This window comes from Acomys russatus, chromosome 32 (genome assembly GCF_903995435.1).
Source record: "Acomys russatus chromosome 32, mAcoRus1.1, whole genome shotgun sequence".
NCBI classification, from domain to species: Eukaryota; Metazoa; Chordata; class Mammalia; order Rodentia; family Muridae; genus Acomys; species Acomys russatus.
The window spans coordinates 34,876,928-34,903,664 of record NC_067168.1 but is presented as its reverse complement, the minus strand read 5'-3'; the positions used below and the strand labels follow the sequence as shown (position 1 = coordinate 34,903,664).

At 45.8% G+C, this 26,737-nt stretch overlaps 1 protein-coding gene across 3 annotated transcripts in view; it reads right to left on the bottom strand.

Moving 5' to 3' along the window:
- The window catches only part of Usp4 (ubiquitin specific peptidase 4), a 51,591-nt gene that overhangs the window by 3,113 nt on the left and 21,741 nt on the right, over positions 1–26,737 (bottom strand). For all 3 annotated transcript variants that reach the window (XM_051140005.1, XM_051140006.1, XM_051140007.1), the window contains 10 exons: positions 25,562–25,786; positions 24,512–24,595; positions 23,858–23,952; positions 21,080–21,271; positions 20,179–20,267; positions 18,534–18,761; positions 7,362–7,432; positions 6,997–7,115; positions 6,476–6,625; positions 1,738–1,841 (listed from right to left, as the gene is read on the bottom strand). In XM_051140005.1, coding sequence (XP_050995962.1) covers positions 1,738–1,841; positions 6,476–6,625; positions 6,997–7,115; positions 7,362–7,432; positions 18,534–18,761; positions 20,179–20,267; positions 21,080–21,271; positions 23,858–23,952; positions 24,512–24,595; positions 25,562–25,786 — 1,357 coding nt within the window. The remainder of the gene's footprint in view (positions 1–1,737; positions 1,842–6,475; positions 6,626–6,996; positions 7,116–7,361; positions 7,433–18,533; positions 18,762–20,178; positions 20,268–21,079; positions 21,272–23,857; positions 23,953–24,511; positions 24,596–25,561; positions 25,787–26,737) is intronic.

Sequence of the window (26,737 nt, the reverse complement as noted above, 5' to 3'; positions counted from 1 at the left end):
ATGACACTAATTTTGTGTGGTTGTTTTCAATTATTAGGGACACTTCCCCATGTCGTAACTTTACTTTGAAATGGCTAGAAACTCTTTGATCAAGCACCTGAATGGCAGTGTCAGCTGTGCCCGTCCCCTAACACTGTTACTACCACCACTGTTATAAACAGGTGAAGGAGCCAGGTGGGGTGGCACACAGCTCTAATTCCAGGAGAGACAGGCAGATCTGTCAGAGTTTAAGGCCAACCTTCTAAGCATAAGGTTATTATGTAATTCAAATGCTGATTGCTGTACCCACCATATCTGGTTTATAATTTTTGTTCTGAGAATCTCTGGTCTCACTATTGTCCCAATATGCCAAAAAAGCAGTTTACAATGCCAGACAGTGGTGGCCCATGTCTTTAATCCCAGCACTTGGGAGGCAGAGGCAGGTGGATGGCTGTGAGTTCAAGGCCAGCCTGGTCTACAATGTGAGACCAGGGGAAAAACAAAACAAAACAAAACAAAACAACAAACAACAAACAAACAAACAAACAAAAGCAGCTTACAGCTGAGCAGGGGAGAGAATAGGGCTGGACTTCCTGCCAGCCAGGGGAGGAGGAAGGGAATGACCTTCCTCCTTGGCAGAGGTCCAGGAGACAGCAGGAGAGGGGAGGAAGATTCAGCTGGAGCAGGAAAAGTCCAAGTATTTTGGGGATGGGAGGGGGTGCAGTTGGAGGGGTGTTACCAGATTACCTTGGAGGGTTGAAAAGGGCCAGGCATGGTGGCCCACGCCCAGCACTCGGGAGGCAGAGGCAGGTGGATCGCTGTGCCAGCCTGATCTACAAAGCGAGTCCAGGCCAGCCAAGGCTACACACAGAAACCCAGTCTTGAAAAACCCAAAACAAAACAAGAATAGAGTTAATGGGCTGGAGAGATGGCTCAGAGGTTAAAAGCACTGTCTGTTCTTCCAAAGGTCCTGAGTTCAATTCCCAGCAACCACATGGTGGCTCCCAACCATCTATAATGTGATCTGATGCCCTCTTCTGGCTTGCAGGTGTACATACAGTCAAAGCATTGTATACATAATAAATAAATAAATCTTAAAAAAAGAAAAATAAAGAAGCCGGACGTGGTTGTGCATGCCTTTAATCCCAGCACTTGGGAGGCAGAGGCAGGTGGATCGCTGTGAGTTTGAGGCCAGTCAGGTCTACAAAGTGAGTCCAGGACAGCCAAGGTTACACAGAGAAACCCTGTCTTGAAAAACCAAAAAAAGAAAACAAAAACAAAAACAACTTTTACAGAGCAAGTCCCACGACAGCCAGAGCTACACAGAGAAGCCCTGACTGAAAAATTAAAATTAAAAACGGCAAATGTTTTCATGCATAAAACTGTTGTATCATTGCCTTAGGAGAGGTTCCCAGAGGTAAACCCAGCATGGTGGCTCCTGCCTGTAACCCGTGGGGCTGCCAGGAGTCCCAGGTTACCCTGGCTGGACCACATGATGAGTTCCAGGCCAACATGAGCTAATCAGTGGAGCTGTCTTGAAAAAAGAACAAAACAATTCACAAAGTCACCACTACTGAGTTAAACAATATGGAAACTTAGAAAGGAGAAAAGAGGGAGGCAGAACACGGGGGCTGAGAAAGCCCATGGACTGAGCAGAAGCCAGGTGCTCACGGCCTGGGCTGGCAGCCAGGAAGAGGCTGAGAGAAGACTAGGTGGGACACTTGCACACCTCAGAAGGAAGCAGATGACAATACTTACAGTGACCAACCCCCATGGCTCCATAGTGATTGGACACAGCAATTAGGTCATAAACGTAAGGCCTTGCCGCCCGGTCACAGACAAACTCGGACATGTTCAGGGCTCTGAATAAAGAACATAATAGTCCATAAATATGTTAAATTCAAAGAAGTCAGTGAACCCTGGCAACCCCTTCACCCAACACTCAGCTGTGAGAACCAGACCAGGCGCAGTGGCTATTTGTCAGACCAGACAGTGGGAGCAGGCTCCAGGGCACTTCTTAGCATGTGGGGCTCCAGTGCCAAGAGGAATCAAGCACCTGAGTAGGGGAGGCTGTTACTAACCAAAGTGTGACCAAGGCCATAGTAATTTAACTGTCAGATCAGGCCCTGGGAACTTGAGATTTCCTTCTGTTGTTGTTGCTGTGTATGGTAATGCAGGTTTGAGTTGAGTAGCTGGGTGTGGCCACCAATGCACAATGCAGAGGGGTGTTAAGTTTCAAAGCAGGGACAAGAGGACAAGCATATCAAAGTGGCCTGGCCTCTGGGTTCTCCTAGCATCCCCCAGGCCTACCTATTACGGTATGGCTGGCACGCCTTTCCCCCAGGGCTCTTCCTTATTTATGCCAGACTCTTTGGTTACCCACCCCCCACATTTTACACCATTTACCTCGGGCTGCTGTGCTTCCTTCTCTTCCCCCTCCACCTCCCCCTCCATGGTTAGGGTCAGGCCTACTCTGGACTCTCCCAGATGTGTCTGCCTCTGGCTGTGCTCTCTCAGGTGTCTGTAATAAACTTTCTCCTCCACCACACCTAGAGGCACTCATGTCCTTTCTTTTCCTTTATTTGTTTCATTCATCTGGTGCCAAAAATGAGATCCCTCCAAGGAACTTCCAAGCAGCTGATCTGACTCTCCTAGGGTACGTATGGGTCATTTGTTGACTTTTCCACCCTCCGAATTTGATTCTAGAGCCCCCCCCCCCCCCCCCCCCCCGCCCTTTAGCCTCTTCCACCCGTCCATCTCTCCTCACCTACTCAGTAAATATCCCATCTCCCTGCCACGGCCTCTGGGCTGTTCTCCTTACGTGCTCTGTCTGACCCCCACCACAGGGGCATTCTACTTACTAAGACACTTGCACCTCTCCAGCTGTTTTCTCCTCTACCTGCTCTAACCATTTGTCTCTCCTCTTCTACTGGCTAAGTGTCACTCCCAGCTTTGTCTAGTTTACTACAAAAGCCACACTGGTATGCCAGGAAGCTTCCTTGCCCTACTGAGTACCCATCACAGAGGAAAGGGACATTTCTCTTTAACAAGTCTCTCAGCCAGCTTGGGGATGCCCTGGATTGAAGTTCTTGTTACCATAACACTTAACCCCATTTGCTCCCTCATGGCTCCTCTCAGCTCCTTCCTGGAACTTCCTTGCTCCCCTTGGAGCTGCCTGCTGAGTCCTGCAGCTTCTCTATGGCCTGTGGCTTCTATGACACTGGGACCCTCCCTGGGTGGACTTCCCGTTGGTTCCCACCATCTCTTATGGCTGCACTGTTCTCTGTCTCTTAACTGCCTACTCCTCCTTAGTGGAATTCATTTCACCACCCTTTCTCCTCTGACTCAATTCCTTTCTTGGACTCAAGAGATTTTTTTTAAAGCCCCTGTCTTACTGAAACTGAAAACAGCTTGGCCTCAGTATAGCTTAGTGGTCAAAGATGGCACATTCAAGTTCCAAATTGTCCCAAATTGTAGTAACATTTTCCGCTGCATAAGCAGAATATCCCGAATTCCTTTTTTTTTTTCCTTAATATTTTTTAAAGATTTACTTATTTAATGTATACAAATGCTCTGTCTGCATGTACACCTGCAGGCCAGAACAGGGTATTAGATCACATTATAGATGGTTGTGAGCTACCATGTGGGTGCTGGGAATTGAACTCAGGACCTTTGGAAGAACAGCAGAACAGTCAGTGCTCTTAACCTTTGAGCTATCTCTCCAGCCCCAAATTTGTCATTTTTAAGGACTCAAACTAAATAGGGATAAAACTGCAAAATTCTAACCTTATATAAGCTACTAACTGTTAGAGATAACTAAGACACGCAAGTTAGTGGTGAGTCAACTTATAAACGATAAAATTCTTTAACATGTACAATACTTATATTACGGGCATGCTAAGTACTGACATTAATTAGCTTTTCATGACAGAGACTTGCCAGCTGCTGGGAGCACCTATAATCTCCTCCCAAGACAACGATGGGCACAGAAGAACTTCTACCCAAAGATTGCTTTAAATGTGGCAAAGCTGGCTACTGCGCAAAAACCGTCCTTCACCTCACTGCTGACAGCACACTGTCCAAACTGTGGACAAGCAGGACACTGGAGAGCTGACTGCCCCGCTTTGCCCAGACAAAGTAGGATAGTCTCCCTAAATTCCTACTCTACAGGAAAGTCTCTCAGATCTCCTGGGCCTCGCAGCTAAAAATTCATGCAGCCCTCCACCAACCGCAGAGGAACCTAGGGTGACTGTCCAGGTGGCCAGTAAGTCTCTTGTCATTTTTAATGGATTTGGAGATGTATCCTTCTCAGGTCTCTGGACCGAGGACGAGGCTAGTGATGGGTCTGTCAGTTTAACAGCAGCATCTGAACTTCAGCTGCACTCTCAAGTCTCTTTGTAAGTAAAAGCCAGAGCCGGGCAGTGGTGGCGCACTCCTTTAATCCCAGCACGCGGGAGGCAGAGGCAGGCAAATCGCTGTGAGTTCAAGGCCAGCCTGGTCTACAGCCAGGGCTACACAAAGAAACCCTGTCTTGAAAAGCAAAAAGTAAAATACAGCCGGGCGTGGTGGCACATGACTTTAATGCCAGCACTGGGGAGGCAGAGGCAGGTGGATCGCCTGGTCTATGAAGTGAGTCCAGGACAGCCAAGGCTACACAGAGAAACACTATCTCAAAAAAACCAAACCAAACCAAACCAAAAAACCCAACAACAACAAAAAACAAAAAACAAAACAAAACTAAAAACCAGGCTTTGATCTGAGAAAGACAGTTTACCTTGCCACCAGGATCTAAAGAGAGGCACTAACAGGGCAGGTTTCAAAGTAACGTGTCACTTGTCTTTCACTTGAAGGACTTAACAATGACTGCTCTCAGTGATCAATAACCTGAGTCTTACTGTAAAAAAAGTCATTTTTGGTTTTCAAGCTTTTACTATGATTCAAAGTTGTGAGTCACTTGCTTGTTCTACAATGTAGATTTCAGTACAGATTACAGACAGTGGTAATGCTAACATTATTTAAAACATCTCTTTTTATAAACAACAACTGCCCGGTGGTGGTGCCACATGCTTTTAATCCCAGCACTTGGGAGGCAGAGGCAGGCGGATCGCTGTGAGTTCGAGGCCAGCCTGGTCTACAAAGCGAGTCCAGGACAGCCAAGGCTACACAGAGATACTCTGTCTTGAAAAACCAACCAAACAAACAAATAAACAAAAACAACAACAACAACAACAACAAAAAAACCCTAAAAAGCAAATAAATGACAACAACAAAAATCTTGTAAGTTTTAGGGGATTTCTCATAGGTCAAATGGAGTCCATACAAGTACTGTCAATCAACAGCCTATGTCCTCACCTGCCAGTTCCTGAGGGTGGGATCTATTCTCTTTTCCATGGTCTTGGGACTCCCTTCCCCGCACCTACCAGGAAGATGGGCCTAAAAGTTTCAATTGTACACCTAAGAAAAAATTCCCCCAAACTCCTTAACTTTACTGTCTGTTCCTAATATATCTGTTCTAGCAGACTTTCGATCAAATAAAGGCTGCAAAATGATCCAACTACTGCCTTCACATTCCAAGCCCCAGATGTTCCTACGGAACCTGGACAGCAAGTAAAACAGCCTGCTTTTCTCAGACTTGGTCAACATTTCAGCTTTTAGTGATAATAAATGAATATGGGGCGACCTAATTGTCTATGGCTACTTCCTGCTGACATTGGGGTGTTGTTGTTCGGGGCCCAAAGAGCTGGCTGTGTTAGCACCACCACTGTCTGTGATCTGTACTGAAACCCACAGTGCACTGGGGACAACTTTCAGGAGCTGGTCCTCTCCTTCTACCATGGAGCCCAGAGATCATACTCAGGTCCTCGGGCTTGTGTGGCAAGTGCTTTTACTCAATGAACTGTCTCACCAGCCATTTCTGAAATTTTCAAAAATATAAAAAAGGTAAAAAGAAAAGTCAGGCATGGTGACATACACTTCAACCCCAGCACTCAGGCAAAAACTGGCATTTCTCTGTGAGTTCTAGGCCAGTCTTGAGGCTGCATAGAGAAGCCCTGTCTTGGAAAAAAAATAACAAACAAACAAAAACAAAAATAAAGAAAAAGGCAAAGGAATTTTAAATTACCAAGGTGGCCTGAATTCAATTAATGATCCTCCTGCCTCAGCAAGGGATTACAAGCATGCAAAGCCATACCCCACTAAGGATCAGTCCCCTTGGGAAGGCTACTCTCTGGTGCCACACTCCTGTTAATGGGAAACAGCACTGAGCCTGTGCTGCCCTGGCAGAAGTCAGGAGCCCTGACAGCAATGACGGACCAGAAAAAGCAGCCACTGGTTGGTGTGCAGATCCAAGAGGAGCAGCAGCAGTGGCAGTCAGGAGGGCTCTTCCTCCCACTAGTGGAGGGTAGGATGGCTCCAGAAGTCAACTTCTCAGAGCCAAGTAATAGACAACCTAACCCGAGCATCCTGTCACCCACTCAGCACTCATGCAGACACCCACCTGACTGGGAATTCCACGACTGTGTCCAGTTTATCCCGCCAGTATCTGTTATAGGAGAAGCGTTTGAGATGAACCACCAGGACCTTGGGCAAGGACCACAAGTCAAACTTCTTTGTCGCCTGTTGGTGTTTCTTACAGGTGGGACAGTACCTGAGGAGTGAGAAGACTGACTTAGCCAGGGCAGCCAGAAGCCACCTGGGCACTTGATGGAGACACAGCTGCAATGCCACAAAAACTATCTTTCAGGCAAGACTCAACACCAGTACCAGAGCAAGGACTGGCCTTCTCAACAGGGCAATGGCCTTTTCAGTCCAGAAAATGCAGCCTTCTCTCTCTCTCTCTCTCTCTCTCTCTCTCTCTCTCTCTCTCTCTCTCTCTCACACACACACACACACACACACACACAACCAGGTGTGGCTATGAAAAGATGACCTGCCTAGTACAGTAAGGGGTTTTTGTCCCAGCAAACTTCCGACTCTGGGATACTTGGGTGCCCTGCTCAGAGTGTGGGACTTGCATACCAGGGATCGTGCTCCCCAAGGGTCTCCATGGTGGTAAAGAGCTCGATGCACTCTCTCAGGGCTACTGCAGCCTTCTTCTTCTTCTGAGGCTGTGACATGCTCACGTGCTTCTCACAGGCCTGCGAGAAAGAGCCATTGAGTTCTGGTAGAGAAACAGCTTCCTGGCTCAAGATGCAGTGGCGCTCTGCCTGAAATACACTATTTTTTCTGCAGTCTCTGGACACCAAATGACAAAAGCTTGGATGCTTTTCATTTCAAGTAGTAAGGAAAGCTTGTTAAACTCTTGTCCAGTCAGTGAGAGGAATTTTAATATATCCAGGAGCAGAAACCAGAACACAAACTGGCCACAAACCCCACTGACCTACCTCAGCTTCTTGCTCGTCATAGTAAAGGCTTCGAGTCTCACTGTCCCAGTCAATGGCCAGTGTGGATCGAGCTGTGGAGGGGACCACAGTGTCACTCATTATGGAATAACCAACAACTAGAGAGGCTCTCCAAGTGACCAGAGTGAGAAGGGACACACTCAGGCAGCACCACACCTGCTCACTCACCACCAGCCACTGAGGAAAGCAAGGCTAGGCCTTGGGGCAGCCCTTTTGAGCCCCAACCTCCCAAAGCTTTTGACAAAATCTCCCTCAGTGCTACACAAAAAACCAACACTCAGAATCTGACAGGATGTACAGAGTCAAGATGGAATAACTGGCAGCTGGGCATGGTGGTGTAATTCCAGCACTCGGGAGGCAGAGGCAGGCAGATCGCTGTGAATTCGAGACCAGCCTGGTCTACAAAGTGAGTCCAGGACAGCCAAGGCTAACACAGAAAAACCCTGTCTTGAAAAAACAAAGCAAAACAAAACAACAAAAAAAGATGGCATTACTGGAAGCAGACTGACCCTCTTGCCTGAGCCACAAGAAAGCCCGACAAACAGAAAAACTGCTTTCCCACACTGGACAGACGTCAGCCAGAACAAAGAGCCCTGGAAGATGAACATACAGCAGCCGCTCTCCCAGGTTACTGCTGGCCACACCCCAGGGTACTGACTGCTGGAGAGAGGCAGCAAGGGAGACTGAATTAAGGAGCAAAGTTAAAATTGAGAGCATGAAAAAAAAATTGAGAGCATGGTGTGGTGGTTTATGCTTATAATCTCAGTCTTTAGAAAGTAGAAGCAAGGGGCTAGAGAGGTGGCTCAGTAGGTAAGAGGTCTTGAGTTCAATTCCCAGCAACCGTATGGTGGCTCACAGCCATCTATACTGGAATCTGATGCCCTCGTCTGGCATGCAGAGCATACATGCAGATAGAGCACCTATACATAAAATAAATAAATAAAAGCTTTAAAAGAAAGGAGAGGAAAAAAAAAAGTAGAAGCAGGATCAGGAGTTCAAAATCATCCTCATCTACAGAGACTGTTCAGGAACAGTTAACATGGGCTACAAAAAACAAAAGGGGTTGGGTGTGATGGCACACACCTTTAGTCCCAGCACTTGGGAGGCAGAGAGATTTCTCAGTTTGAGGCTAGCCTGGTCTACAAAATGAGTTCCAGAACAGCCAGGGCTACCAGAGAAATTCTTTTTGGAAAAAACAAACAAAAGGGGCTGGAGAGATGGCTCAGAGGTTAAGAGCACTGGCTGTTCTTCCAGAGGTCCTGAGTTCAATTCCCAGCAACCACATGGTGGCTCACAACCATCTATAATATAATCCGATGCCCTCTTCTGGCTTGCAGGTGTACATGCAGGCAGAGCACTGTATATATAATAATAAATAAATAAATCTTAAAAAAAAAAAAAAAAAAAAGGATCCAAGTTCAATCCAAGCACACAAGCAGAAAAAGCTGGACATAGTAGGAGAGACTTATAATCCCAGTGCTGGAGAGGGAGGTAGAGCTAGAGCTCAGGGGACGGTTGAACAGCCAGTGTCCCACTTGGTGAGTTTCAGGTGTGCAAAAAACATTGTAGAGAAAAGCCAGGGAGGGCCTGTAGAGATGGCTCAGCAGCGGCTGCTCTCCCAGAGGGCCTGAGTTCAGATCCCTGGAACCTGGTAGCTCACAACCACCTGCACGTCTTCGCTCCAGGGACCCCACACACAGATAGCATATATCCTCACACACACACAGATAGCATATATCCTCACACACACACAGATAGCATATATCCCCCCACACACACACAGATAGCATATATCCTCACACACACACAGATAGCATATCCAACACACACACACAGATAGCATATATCCTCACACACCACACAGATAGCATATATCCCTCACACAACACAGATAGCATATATCCACACACACACAGATAGCATATACCCCCGCACACACACATAGCATATATCCTCACACACACACAGATAGCATATATCCTCACACACACACAGATAGCATATACCCCCCCACACACACATAGCATATATCCTCACACAGACACAGATAGCATATATCCACACACACACACACAGAGAGCATATCCCACACACACACAGAGAGCAATATATCCTCACACACACACACAGATAGCATATATCCCCCCCACACACAGATAGCATATATCCTCCACACCACACACACAGATGCATATATCCTCACACACACACACAGATAGCATATATCCTCACACACCCACAGTAGCATATATCCACACAACACACAGATAGCATAATCCCCCCCACACACACACACATAGCATATATCCTCACACACACAGAGATAGCATATATCCTCACACACACACAGATAGCATATATCCACACACACACACACAGAAAGCATATATCCTCACACACACACAGATAGCATATATCCCCCCACACACACACATAGCATATATCCTCACACACACAGAGATAGCATATATCCACACACACACACAGCATATATCCACACACACACACAGATAGCATATATCCACACACACACACAGATAGCATATATCCCCCCCACACACACACATAATATATCCTCACACACACACAGATAGCATATATCCCCACACACACACAGATAGAATATATCCTCACACACACACACGATAGCATATATCCCCCCCCCACACACACAGATAGCATATATCCTACACACACACACAGATATGAATATATCCTCACACACACACAGATAGCATGAAATCCACACACACACAGATAGCATATATCCTCACACACACACAGATAGCATAATCCTCACACACACAGATAGCATATATCCTCACCAACACACACACAGATAGCATATATCCCCCCACACACACACAGATAGCATATATCCTCACACACACACACAGATAGCATATATCCTCACACACACAGATAGCATATATCCTCCACACACACACAGATAGCATATCCCCCCCCCACACACAGATAGCATATATCCTCACACACCACACAGATAGCATATCCTCACACACACACAGATAGCATATATCCCCAAACACACACAGATAGCATATATCCTCACACACACACCAGATAAGCATATTCCCCCCCCCACACACACAGATAGCATATATCCTCACACCACACACAGATAGCATATATCCTCACATACACAACAGATAGCATATATCCTCACACACACACAGATAGCATATATCCTCACACACACACAGATAGCATATATCCTCACACACACAGATAGCATATATCTCACACACACACAGATAGCATATATCCCCACACACACACAGATAGCAGCTATCCACACACACAGATAGCATAGATCCCCACACACACCAGAGAGCATATATCCTCACACACACACACAGATAGCATATATCCCCACACCACACAGATAGCATATATCCTCACACCCACACACAGATAGCATATATCCCCACACACACCAGAGCATATATCCTCACACACACAGATAGCATATATCCTCACACACACAGATAGCATATCTCCTCACACCACACAGATAGCATATATCCTCACACACACACAGATAGCATATATCCTCACACACACACAGATAGCATATATCCCCACACACACACAGATAGCATATATCCCCACACACACACAGATAGCATATATCCCCACACACACAGATAGCATATATCCCCACACACACACAGATAGCATATATACTCACACACACACACAGATAGCATATATCCCCACACACACAGATAGCATATATCCTCACACACACACAGATAGCAGATATCCCCACACACACACAGATAGCATATATCCTCACACACACCAGATAGCATATATCCCCACACACACACAGATAGCATATATCCTCCCACACACACACAGATAGCATATATCCCCACACACACACAGATAGCATATATCCTCACACACACACAGATAGCATATATCCTCACACACACACAGATAGCATATATCCTCACACACACACACAGATAGCATATATCCTCACACACACACAGATAGCATATATCCCCCCCCCACACACAGATAGCATATATCCTCACACACACACAGATAGCATATATCCACACACACACAGATAGCATATATCCCCCCCCACACCACAGATAGATAGCATATATCCACACACACAGATAGCATATATCCCCACACACACACAGATAGCATAAATCCACACACACACACATAGCCTATATCCACACTCACACACACACATAGCCTATATCCACACTCACACACACACATAGCCTATATCCTCACACACACAGATAGCATCTATCCTCACACACACACACAGATAGCATATCCACACACACACACACAGATAGCACATATCCCCACACACACACACACAGATAGCATATATCCACACACACAGATAGCATATATCCCCCCCTACACACAGATAGCATAAATCCACACACACACACAGATAGCATATATCCTCACATACACACATAGATAGCATATATCCTCACACACACACAGATAGCATATATCCTCACACACACACACAGATAGCATATATCCCCCCACACACACACAGATAGCATATCCACACACAAGATAGCATATATCCCCCCACACACACAGATAGCATAAATCCACACACACACACAGATAGCATATATCCTCACACACACACAGATAGCATATATCCTCACACACACACACAGATAGCATATATCCTCACACACACACACAGATAGCATATATCCTCACACACACACAGATAGCATATATCCTCACACATACACAGATAGCATAAATCCACACACACACACAGATAGCATATATCCTCCACACACCACAGATAGCATATATCCACACACACACACACACAGATAGCATATATCCACACACACACAGAGATAGCATATATCCACACACACACAGAGATAGCATATATCCACACACACACACACACAGATAGCATATATCCTCACACACACACACACACAGATAGCATATATCCCCCCCCACACACAGATAGCATATATCCCCACACACACACAGATAGCATATATCCCCCCCACACACACCAGATAGCATATATCCTCACACACACACACAGATAGCTATATCCTCACACACACACAGATAGCATTATCCTCACACCACACAGTAGATCTATCCCCCCCCCACCACACGATAGCATATATCCTCACACACACACACAGATAGCATATATCCTCACACACACACACAGATAGAATTCCTCACACACACACAGATAGCATATATCCTCACACACACACAGATAGCATATATCCCCCCCACACACACAGATAGCATATATCCTCACACACACACAGATAGCATATATCCTCACATACACACACAGATAGCATATATCCTCACACACACACACAGATAGCATATATCCTCACACACACACAGATAGCATATATCCTCACACACACACAGATAGCATATATCCTCACACACACACAGATAGCATATATCCCCACACACACACAGATAGCATATATCCTCACACACACAGATAGCATATATCCCCACACACACACAGATAGCATATATCCTCACACACACACACAGATAGCATATATCCCCACACACACACAGATAGCATATATCCTCACACACACACACAGATAGCATATATCCCCACACACACACAGATAGCATATATCCTCACACACACACAGATAGCATATATCCACAACACACAGATAGCATATCTCTCACACACACACAGATAGCATATATCCTCACCACACACACAGATAGCATATATCCTCACACACACACAGATAGCATATATCCCCACACACACACAGATAGCATATCCCCACACACACACAGATAGCATATATCCCACACACACAGATAGCATATATCCCCACACACACACAGATAGCAGATATCCTCCACACACACACAGATAGCATATATCCCCACACACACACAGATGCATATATCCTCCCACACACACACAGATAGCATATATCCCCACACACACAGATAGCATATATCCTACAACACACAGATAGCATATATCCCCACACACACACAGATAGCATATATCCTCACACACACACACAGATAGCATATCCCCACACACACACAGATAGCATATATCCTCACACACACACAGATAGCATATATCCTCACACACACACAGATAGCATATATCCTCACACACACACAGATAGCATATATCCTCACACACACACACAGATAGCATATATCCTCACACACACACAGATAGCATATATCCTCACACACACACAGATAGCATATATCCACACACACAGATAGCATATATCCCCACACACACACAGATAGCATAAATCCACCACACACACACAGATAGCATATATCCCCACACACACAGATAGCATATATCCTCTCACACACACACAGATAGCATATATCCTCACACACACACAGATAGCATATATCCTCACACACACACACAGATAGCATATATCCACACACACACACACAGATAGCATATATCCCCACACACACACACACAGATAGCATATATCCACACACACAGATAGCATATATCCCCCCACACACACAGATAGCATAAATCACACACAACACACAGATAGCATATATCCTCACATACACACATAGATAGCATATATCCTCACACACACACAGATAGCATATATCCTCACACACACACACAGATAGCATATATCCCCCCACACACACACAGATAGCATATATCCACACACACAGATAGCATATATCCCCCCACACACACAGATAGCATAAATCCACACACACACACAGATAGCATATATCCTCACACACACACAGATAGCATATATCCTCACACACACACACAGATAGCATATATCCTCACACACACACACAGATAGCATATATCCTCACACACACACAGATAGCATATATCCTCACACATACACAGATAGCATAAATCCACACACACACACAGATAGCATATATCCTCACACACACACAGATAGCATATATCCACACACACACACACACAGATAGCATATATCCTCACACACACACAGATAGCATATATCCTCACACACACACAGATAGCATATATCCACACACACACACACAGATAGCATATATCCTCACACACACACACAGATAGCATATATCCTCACACACACACAGATAGCATATATCCTCACACACACACACACAGATAGCATATATCCCCCCACACACACAGATAGCATATATCCTCACACACACACACAGATAGCATATATCCCCCCACACACACACAGATAGCATATATCCTCACACACACACACAGATAGCATATATCCTCACACACACACACACAGATAGCATATATCCTCACACACACACAGATAGCATATATCCCCCCCCACACAGATAGCATATATCCTCACACACACAGATAGCATATATCCTCACACACACACACAGATAGCATATATCCCCCCCCCACACAGATAGCATATATCCCCACACACACACAGATAGCATATATCCTCACACACACACAGATAGCATATATCCTCACACACACACAGATATATATCCTCACACACACACAGATAGCATATATCCTCACACACACACACAGATAGCATATATCCTCACACACACACACAGATAGCATATATCCTCACACACACACACAGATAGCATATATCCTCACACACACACACAGATAGCATATATCCTCACACACACACAGATAGCATATATCCTCACACACACACAGATAGCATATATCCTCACACACACACACAGATAGCATATATCCTCACACACACACAGATAGCATATATCCTCACACACACACAGATAGCATATATCCCCACACACACACAGATAGCATATATCCTCACACACACACAGATAGCATATATCCACACACACACAGATAGCATATATCCCCCCCCACACACACAGATAGCATATATCCACACACACAGATAGCATATATCCCCACACACACACAGATAGCATAAATCCACACACACACACAGATAGCATATATCCTCACATACACACACAGATAGCATATATCCCACACACCACAGATAGCATATATCCTCACACACACACACAGATAGCATATATCCCCCCACACACACACAGATAGCATATATCCACACACACAGATAGCATATATCCCCCCACACACACAGATAGCATAAATCCACACACACACACAGATAGCATATATCCTCACACACACACAGATAGCATATATCCTCACACACACACACAGATAGCATATATCCACACACACACACACACACAGATAGCATATATCCTCACACACACACAGATAGCATATATCCACACACACACAGATAGCATATATCCCCACACACACACACAGATAGCATATATCCACACACACAGATAGCATAAATCCACACACACACACAGATAGCATATATCCTCACACACACACAGATAGCATATATCCCCACACACACACACAGATAGCATATATCCCCCCCACACACACACAGATAGCATATATCCTCACACACACACAGATAGCATATATCCTCACACACACACAGATAGCATATATCCCCACACACACACACAGATAGCATATATCCCACACACACACACAGATAGCATATATCCCCACACACACACAGATAGCATATATCCCCACACACACACAGATAGCATATATCCCCACACACACACAGATAGCATATATCCACACACACACACAGATAGCATATATCCCCACACACACACAGATAGCATATATCCCCCCCCACACACAGATAGCATATATCCTCACACACACACAGATAGCATATATCCACACACACACACAGATAGCATATATCCCCACACACACACACAGATAGCATATATCCACACACACACTAATTTGTTGTTGGATCATTCACTGAGGTAACACAAAGGTGAATGGCAGCAGCACACTTGATCTCTGGAGCACAGACGCACACAGCAAACACACACACACAGCCACACTGGAAGAGCTTACTAGAATTTAACAGACCCTAAACTAAAAAAAGAAAGATCACAGAGAACAATGGACAGAATTATAAAAACACCTCAATTATACTCTTATTAAAAATGTAAGCAAGGTGTGGTGGCGCACGCCTTTAATCCCAGCACTCAGAAGGCAGAGGCAAGTCGATCACTGTGAGTTCAAGGCCAGGCTGGTCTACCAAGTGAGTCCAGGACAGCCAAGGCTACATAGAGAAACCCTGTCTTGAAAAACCAAAACAAAGAAAACATAAAGGGGACTGACAATATGGCTCAGGGGTTGACAACACCTTCTGCACTTGCAGGGGACCCAGGTTCAGCTCCCAGCACCTACATAGTGGATCACCATACATCCTGGGGATCTGATGACCTCTTCTGGGCTTTGTGAACATGAGGCATGCATGTAGTATGCATATATACACACATGCAGAAATTTACAAAATAGATAAACATGTATAAAGGGGACAGGGAAATACAGTTCAGTACTGGAGCCCTTGCTTTCTATGCACAAGCTCCTGAGCTAAGGAAGCATGAAGTATATAAGAAGAAAATGTAGACGCAGGAGGAGCTGAAGAGATGGCTTAACAGCTAACAGCCCCGTCTGCTCTTCCAGAAGACCCAGGTTCAGTTCCCTGCACCCAATGGCAACTCTTGACTGTCTGAAATTCCAGTCCCAGGGATCTAATTTCCTCTTCTGGCCTCTGCAGACACCCACATGGTGCACAGACATATGCACAGGTAAAACACCCATTCATATGAAAGTTTTTTGAAAGGGATGGTTGGGGCTGGAAAGTTGGCTCAGTAGTGAAGATCATACTGGGGTTCAGTCCCCAACACTCAGGTTGGGAGGCTCATAATTTTCTGTAGCTCTAGTTACTCTGCAGGCACCAGGCACACACATTTACATGCAGTGTACATGTAAGAAAAGACTCAAACATATAACTTTTTAAAAAATTAAGACAAAGGAAAGGGGGCTGGAGAGATGGCTCAGAGGTTAAAGAGTGCTGACTGCTCTTCCAAAGGTCCTGAGTTCAATTCCCAGCAACCACATGGTGGCTCACAACCATCTATAATGAGATATGGTGCCCTCTTCTGGCACGCAGGTGTACATGCAGACAGAGCACTGTATACATAATAAATAAATCTTTAAAAAAAGGGAGGGAGGAGGGGGGGAAACACATACAATACAGAAAGGGAAGGTGGAGGGCACAGAGGGTGCCCCACCGTGGAGACATCACACATGATGCACGCCCACAGCCCTCGGCTGTCCTGATCACAAAGCTCTATGAACCTGACAGCCACACTCCCCTCTAATGGCATGAAATATAGTTGTTTGTATTGAACAGAGGGACAATAGCACTTATTCTTATGATGGAATAAAGTCTACAGAAATGCTCCTAACATGTCCACAAGAACCCTGTGCCAGAGGAAAGCTGGGCATGCCTGAAATCCAAGGACTCATGAGCTAGAGACAGGAAGATCAGAAGTTCAAGGCCAACATCAGCTACCTAGGAAGTCTGAGGCCAACTTAGACCTACAAGAGACGATGTCTCTTGGGATTAGAGAGATGGTTCAGTGGTTAAGAGCACTTGTTGCAGCTGCCTTTAACCCCAGCACTCGGGAGGCAGAGGCAGGCAGATCACTTTGAGTTCCAGGCCAGCCTGGTCTACAAAGCGAGTTCAGGACAGCCAAGATACCATAGAGAAATTTTGCCTTGGGAAAACAAAACAAAACAAAACAAAACCTGAGCTCAGATCCCATCATCCACTTGGTGGTTCCCAGATGTAATTTCATACGTAGGAGATTTGATGCCCTCTCCTGGCCTCCATGGGCACCAGGCACACATGTGGTGCACAGACGTACAAGTAGGTAAAACATCACACAAAAATAAGAGAGAGAGGGGGAGGGAGAGAATGCTTGTTTCAAACTTGCCACCTCCACTACCAAAGGGAATAAGGTGAAAATCCTTTTAGGGATATATGTGTGTGTCCTCTGTCATTCCCCAAGGGATCCCCATGTCCGGTTCTAGAGCTGCATTAAGCTTAGGTAAAACCTGATGTAGACAATGTCAAATAGAATGGTTTTCAAAGGGATCCTAAGTGCTGCCCCAAGTCTAGCCGAAAGGTCAGAGGAAGCACTTACAGCTGAGTTTGAGAAGTTTTCCATCAGTTGCCAGTGAGTTGATATCGGCAGTTCCATAGGAGTTCACAAGACTGAAGGTGAAAAGCCTCCTGTGGCGGGGCTGGCCTTTCCCCCTCCTCGGGGCGGTCTCACTGGGGTCACCCCCCTGCTCGTCCTCCCCGCTGCCTTCTGTTTCTGAAAGCTGCTCTTTCCCTTCTTCTTGATGATCCATTTCTTCTTCTTCATCTCCTGATACACGTGAAATACAATCCAGACAGGTGCCATAGTTTTAAAATAATTTTTAAAATTTAATGTACCCTGATACTTTGCCTGCATTTATGAAAGACATGGGTCCCTGGCATTGGAGTTACAGACAGGTGTGCGCTGCCCTGTGGGCGTGGGAAATGAAACCAAGTCCTCTGGAAGAGCAGCCAGTGCTCTTAACCGCTGGGCTATCTCTCCAGCCTATAGGCGCCATATGTCAATGTTTAAAAAAAAAAATCTTTACTCAGCCAATTCAAGTGTTATCTACCTATAACCCCAGCACTCAGGAGTCTGAGGCAGCACAGTGAGTTCGAGGTCAGCCACAAGCACACAGCAAGTCTGAAGCTGACTTGGGCTACAAGAGACCCTGTCTCAAAACAACAAAACCCACAAATGCACAAGTAAACCATAAACAATTGCATAATACCCAGTGCATCGTTATTCCCTGCATATTCTGTTGTGTATGTTAAAGTGCATCTTCCCTGTACATGTCTAAAGTTGCCGGGTGCTGGATTTAACATATGGTGTCCTCAAGGGGTAGACAAGGCATCCTATTCCATGATAAGGAAGCAGAGACCCAGAAAAAGAATGAATGGATTTATTTATTTTGTTTTTTGAGGCAGGGTTTTATTGTGCAGCTCTGGCTGTCCTAGAGCTCGCTCAGTAGACCGGACTGGCCTCGAACTCAGAGATCCGCCTGCCTTGGCCTCCTAAGTGCTGGGATTAAAGGCGTGCACTGCCACTGCCCAGCTGACCCAGAAAATTTAAATGAGTGTTTGGAATCAGTTCCACACATCACATGATCTTACTCTTGACTTCATCATTAGCTCACAGAGACGAATGCACTAAAATAAAACACTCAACACCCAAGAACACAATTCTACATGAAATAAATTATAAAATTGAAAGTCAAATTTAAAATCTTGTAATCCCAGCTGGTCTCAGTGGTACACGCCTGTAATCCGAGCACTCAGGGAGGCAGAGGCAGGTGGATCTCTGTGAGTTCCAGGCCAGCCTGGTCTACAGTGAGTCCAAGACGGCCATAGCTACACAGAGAAACCCTGCCTTGAAAAACAAAAACAAACATGTAAATCTTGTAAGACCAGTGCTTGGCAGGACTGAAAAGTAAACCAAGCATAGACTGCATAGTAAGTTCTAACCCAGCGCTACAAAACCAAACATCTTCACTTCGCTTCATAGCCTTAGCTTTGTTACCCAATCTCTCCAGGCACAGTGTGACTGAGATGAAACACACGTGTGTGACCAGGAAGCTGTGGGGACTCTACAAAGTCCCAGAGTTGACAATGGGGACTGACAGACCTACTGTCTACCAGCACAGAGTCAAATACTTCCATGTTTAACACTTTCCAAGGCCCCACAGCCCAGTAGCAGGAATGCTTACCTTCATAGCTGCCCCTGGAGCCATTGCAAGCCCCAGGCTCCAAGGGTGAGCTGAGAAATTCATCAGGCAAAGGCTGTTTTATATAGCGGCTTAAAAAACCAAAAGATTATTAGTATTAACATTTAACTCTTTTTCCACTATACAAATATGCAGCAATAAATGACTTACATATTCAGTTACTCACAAACATAATGCAATGGCTCAAGAAACTAAGAGGAACCTAAGAGATCACATGTTAACCTAAGAAGCCAATGAAGATACCAAGAAAGGCTGACTGGTTTCGGGTCTTTTAGGAGTCAGGCCAGGCATGGTGGTGCGTGCCTTTAACCCCAGCACTTTAATCTCCAAGTTCGAGGCCAGCCTGGTCTACAAAGCGTACAGGAAAACCAGGACTGTTAATCCAAAAAGAAAAGAAAAGGAATGTCATGTGCCTGCTGTTATTTAATTAGAAAAACAGAGTTTCATGTATCCCAGGTTGGCCTCAAATTTGCTATATACCTAGGAATAACTTTTAACTCCTGACCCACCAGCCTCCACATCTCCAGTGCTAACAGTACAGGGGTGCACTATAACCATGCCTGGTTTACAGAGCTGTGGCGACTGAACACAGGGCTCTGTGCATGCTAGGAAAGCCCTCTTCTCTTCCAACTGAACGCCATCCAAGCACATTGCACTCTAAGATAGTTGATAAAGTTCTAGGAATCAGTGGCTTGAACACACACTGGCTCCTGTCATGTTGTGTGCCAGTCACTCCATCCTATTAGCTTCTGCCCTGGCCCTCCCAGGGGCTGGCCCAATTCCAGAGCTTGAGTACATGGGATCAACAGAGAAACTGCAAGGGACTAAAGTTGCTGGATCAGTTAATCTTAGGTAACAACCAGATTACTTTTCTGGTACCAACCTGATACGATCGCAAACAGCCCGGTACAAAGACTCGTGGGTCAGCTTGTGCTTAGGGACAGAAACAAGAAGCGGCTGTCCATAGAGCACGGCCCCAGAAGAAGTACTTGACGGCCTGGACTTCTTCTCTCTGAAGTAGACTGGAAGAATGATACACTCTGAGCCATCCACGCAAGTGCTGCAGACCTCATACCTGCATGAGTCACACAAGAGGGAACCTTTAGCAGCAGGCCCTGTCAGCAAATAGCTATATGCTGCAAACAGACGGGGAGGACAGTGATTTCTAAACAAATATTTTTTTAATTATTTATTTTTATTTTATGTGCATTGTATGTCTACGGTGTCAGACTCTGGAGTTACAGACAGTTATGAGCTGCCATGTGGGTACTGGGAATTGAACCCGGGTCCTCTGGAAGAACAGTCAGTGCTCCTAACCGCTGAGCCATCTCTCTAGCTCAGGACAGTGATTCTAAAAGACAAGTCAAGTGCCTCTTAGGAGGAAGGGGAGATAAGCTAGTTCCAGGGTGAGTCAACAGCCTCATCAAGGACCACTGTCAATGCATGTGAACCTACACAACTCAAGACTAGTCTGCTCCTCCCCTCAGAAACTCTTAAACCGTGGGCCAGTCTTCAGAAGACACAAGGGCCATCGTCTGCACCACACGGAGAACTCATCATCAACTTCACCTTTTTCAGCAAGAGCTCAACTTTTAAAAATTAATCAAAAATTTCAGTCTCCGTCTCTCTCCTTCCTTCCATATCCCAGGCAAGCCTCAAATTTATACAAGACTGAGGAGAACCTTAAACTTTTAACCCTTCCCCTCCCACCTTCCCAGTGCTGGGATTACAGTCGTGGTTTATTGAGTGGTAAGCAAGCTGCCAACTAAGTCACCTTCCCAGGCCCCCTCCTCCCTCTTTTGTTTTTGAGAGAGGATCTTGTTAGGTCCTCCAAACTGTCCTAGACTTACTATGTAGGCCAAGCTGGGCCTTGAACTCACAGACACCTTTCTGACTAAAACTCCCAAAGGCTGGGATTACAGAATTTCCCAAAGCTGACTAGTATCTGTGCATCTCACTAGTTCCAGCTGGTCTCAAACTTGCAATCATCTTGCCCTGGTCCCTGAGGGTTAGGACGACAGACTCTGACTACACGCCTTGTTAAGAAGAGCCCAACTTTTTTTTCCTTTTTGGTTTTTTGAGACAGGGTTTTTCTTTCTAGCCCTTGCTTTACTGGAACTTGCTTTATAGCCTAGGCTGGCCTGGAACTCACAGAGATCTGCCTTCTTCTGCCTCCTGAGTGCTGGGATTAAAGGTGTGCGCCACAACTGCCCAGCTAAAAGCTCAACTCCCCCTGCCCCCCCCCCCCCCCCGACAGGGTTTCTCTGTGTAATCTTGGCTGTCCTGAACTCGCTGTGGACCAGACTGGTCTTGAACTTACAGAGATCCTCCTACTTCTGCTTCCCGAGTATTGGGATTAAAGACGTGCACCACCACAGCTGGCTTAAAAGCTCAACTTTTAAAGCTGTATTCTTAGTGCTTTGCTCTTTAATAAAGTCAAATATAACACAAGGATTCATTATCAGGAAACAGACCGCCAGCCAGCCTTACCAAATAGGTGAAGTTATAAAACCAGCTGTTTGCCATTGTTATTCAAAACCACAGAAGTAAAATAACTATCCCTCCCACCATTTTGTTTTAAAAAGGTTTACTGCGCAGTCTTGGCTGGCCAGGGACTTGTTACTTCGGCCAGGCTGGTCTACAAGGTACGTAGATCCACTGCCCAAACACTGGGTCAAAGGCAACATCAACTCGTCCAGCCATATCCAGTGTTTTAAAAAGTCAAAGAAACTACTAGCACAAACAAATGATTTTGAAATCTGTGTCTTAAATAGTGAATCAACAACACCAACCTGATAGGATCAGGAGATTTAGGGGTAAATTTGTTGTTCTGGAAAAGATGTTACCAAAAGTATTGGCAACTGACTACAGTCTTTCCCCCTCTCTGCAGGGTAGACACAAACTTACTGGTTCAATTTTTGAAAACTTTCAAACAGCCCTCTTCCCTAATGCTTAGTTAAGTGGTCCTGATTAGGATTCATGCAGGAAACAGAAAAATTCTTTAAAGAGTTACTGATGTTTGAGTGTACGAATTCGTGGGTTACGTACACCACACAGGTGCATGGTGCCCTCGGGCCTGCAGCATCAGAGCACCTGGAACCAGCGCGACAGGCGATCATGACTGCTGCAGGAGCAGTGCTCACTGACCGCAACTTCAAGCTCAGGAGATGTTTTCTGAAAAACTGTTCTTGTGAGTTCAAGTGTGTGGGTGAGCATGTGAGTATGTGTGTGTGCACACAAGTGCATGACACAGGTGTAGAGATGAGAGGACATTTTGAGGGGAGAAGGTTCTCTCCTCCTTCTATGTGGGTTGGAAGGTTTAAACTCTAGTTGTTAGGCTCGGCAACACATAGCCTTACCTAATACTGAGGCACCTTGCTGGCCAGTACAGCAGGGTTTTAAAGAGCAACTCACAAGATACATTCTCAAAGACTGTGAAGTGAGCAACGGTTAGCACCTGGGACTTGAGTTCCAGGTTCACTGTTGTCTCTTTCAGACTAGGGTGACTCAGAGAAGCACACTAACTTCCTGTCTGCGTACTTAGTAGCACCACTCACCTACCAGGGCTGTGGTGAGAAGCACCTATGTCAGGCCTGGCAAACACGGCAGAGCCTCTCCAGTGTTTCCTCTGATCATGTACCACAAACTGTGAAGTACTTACACAAAAATGTCATCTCGAGGCATGATGTGGCTTAAACCTTCATCCATTTGGAAAATTTTGTGGAATCGGTGATTATATACATCAGTGACCACCATCTAAGAATCAAGAGTACAGAAAGTTGACAGGACGGCTCACAGAGCTCCTGCTCACTGAGTACAAACCCAGGGCAAAACCGCCCTACTCAGGCGTTGCCTGCAGAGGGCCACCTTATGAGTGGTCCCAAGGCAAGGCCACGACCTGCAGGAGCAGCATGGCTGTCAGCAGCAATGGCCCTGCTGGTGACATCTGCCCTCAAATAGTAGGAATGGCAAGACCTGAGTACTGACCAGGGACTGACCAGGTTGCTGCCTACAAGCCCCAGGGCCTTCCCAGAGCCAGTCCCCACAGCCCGCAGCACACGATGACGAAAGCAGCACCCTACTCTTGTCCCTCTGGGTAGCACTATCACAATGGAAGAAAGTTGGTGCCTCCCTGTGCTGGAAGGGACTGTGAGCAAGGCCAGAGCCATGAGGTACCCAAGACACACACCAATGACCACATTTGTGCTGTCCGATAACAACCACCTCGGTAAAGTGCCTAAGAGTTTGAGAGTAAACTCCAAAGGGCCATAAAGTGACTTAAGGTTGTCAAGGCCAGTAAACACTCCCGCCTTACATTTTCTGCAGCAATGCCAGACAACTTGGAGAGAGCTTCACACAGGTCAGAAATGGCCCCCATCAATGGCACTGTCACACGGTACTGCAAAGGAGAAATAGTCAAGGTGACAGGGGGAATCAAAAGAGATAGGGAATGAACAGGGAGGGGGACACGAGGGCTCCTCAGAGGCAGTGCACGACCCAGATGAGTCATGTCAGCAGCTGACAGAGCCAAGTCTTTGGTGTCAGCATAGCTGCAAATCCAGGCAGCCACCTCCTTCCCTCCCCAATATTGTTTTTGTTTATCCTTTACTTTTTGGATCAGGTCACTATTTCCTTTAAAGAATTATTAAAAGCCTAAAAATTGCCTTGTTTTTTTGTTTTTCAAGACAGGGTTTCTCTGTGTATCCTTGGCTGTCCTGCACTCACTTTGTAGACCAGGCTGGCCTCGAACTCACAGAGATCCGCCTGCCTCTGCCTCCCAAGGGCTGGGATTAAAGGCGTGCGCCACCACACCCGGCTTGTTGTTGTTGTTGTTGTTTTTTGAGACAGAACCTCACTGTGTAGCCCTACTTAGTCTGAAACTCATTACATAGACCAAGCTGGCTTCAATTTCACAGAGATCTGCTCTAGCTGCCTTTGCCTCCCATGAGTGCTGGAGAAAAAGTGTGCACCACCACACCCAGCAGGTGTCACCTTGCCACCAGCAGAATTGGACATGAAGACCCACTGGCCATCCCTCTCATCTGGCTTGTTCACCTACTGGATTTGAAGACAAACTTAAGGAAACTCCACTACATTTCCCCCAGCATCCAAGGACATTAGCAGGTAAGCCAGGTTACTACAGGTACATAATGAGAAAGTGACCGAGAAACCCCAAGGACCATCACAACAGGTCCTGATGGGCTTACACAAAGGTCTGACAGAGGCCCAGTGTGCACACACAAACTAAGCCCAAGGGGACCCAGGGACAGTTGATGGAGTTTCCCGTGCAACAGATAGAAAGATGTCCCATTAGGGGCCAGAGTCCATTCAGTGAAGGGTGCTATGAAAGACAGGATTCTGTTACCTGGATAGGTCTGCACTGAGGGTTAGCAGGAACCAGGAAGACCTCCATAACTCGATCCTTCTTCAAAGGCAGTGGGAGAGTTAGATAGCAAAATGGGTCAAAGGTCACTGAAACTTTAGCACATTCTGGGCAAACCAAAGTAGATTTGAAAAGGCCATGGAAAGTATCCACAATCACAGAGTCGTTCCTCAGCCTGTGGTTTTCCCAGGCTTCCTTTGCTACCACCTGGATGAAAAAAAAAGGACCAAGTAAGAGATTCTCCACATTTGTACTTTCCCCTGAATCCAGAATGCTTTGTAACAAACACTAGGATGGAGCGGAAGGTGGGCATGAACTCCCGCCACAGGCTAGCTCTATTACCACAGCCATACTTACTAAGATGCCAACCAAGAATATGGAGAGTGAGAGCTCCTGAGACACTACAGGCACAGAGCCAACCTGAAAGGCTTTGTGTCCAATAAACCAATCCCTGTGTCCAATGATCTAAAGGCCCTTAAGGGATTTCTTGGGGTTTTTTTTGTTGTTGTTGTTTGTTTGTTTTTCTTTTCGTTTTTCAATACAGGGATTCTCTGTGTACTCTTGACTGTCCTAAACTCATGTTGTAGACCAGGCTGGCCTTGAACTCAGACATCGACCTGCCTCTGCCTCCCAAGTGCTGGGATTAAAGGTGTGCGCCACCGTGCCCGGCTCCCTTAGGGTAGATTTTTAATCAATAGTATATTTAAGCTAACTCATGGAGTTTTGTTGTTGTTGAGTTTATTAATTTTTCGAGACAGGGTTTCTCTGTGTAGCCCTGACTATCCTGGACTCACTTTGTAGACCAGGCTGTCTTGAACTCATAGAGATCCACCTGGCTCTGCCTCCCGAGTGCTGGGATATAAAGGCGTGCGCCACCATATCCAGCTTTAATTCATGGTGTTTTCTTTAAGATTTGAGTGCTATTTTAAAACACTCATATCAATCATTTTGATGCAGTATGGTCCATGCACCAGAAAATCAAGGCAACAATTACCTGTGTCTTAATTAGTCCTAGTGAAACATCTAATAATCAAGGAGAGAAGAGGCTATTTTATACTCTAGAGGCAAAACACCAAAAATTTCTAGGCACCCTCAGCTACAGTCCGATGCCACCCTAGACTACTAATAAGATCCTGACCCACAACTGGCTACTTGGGA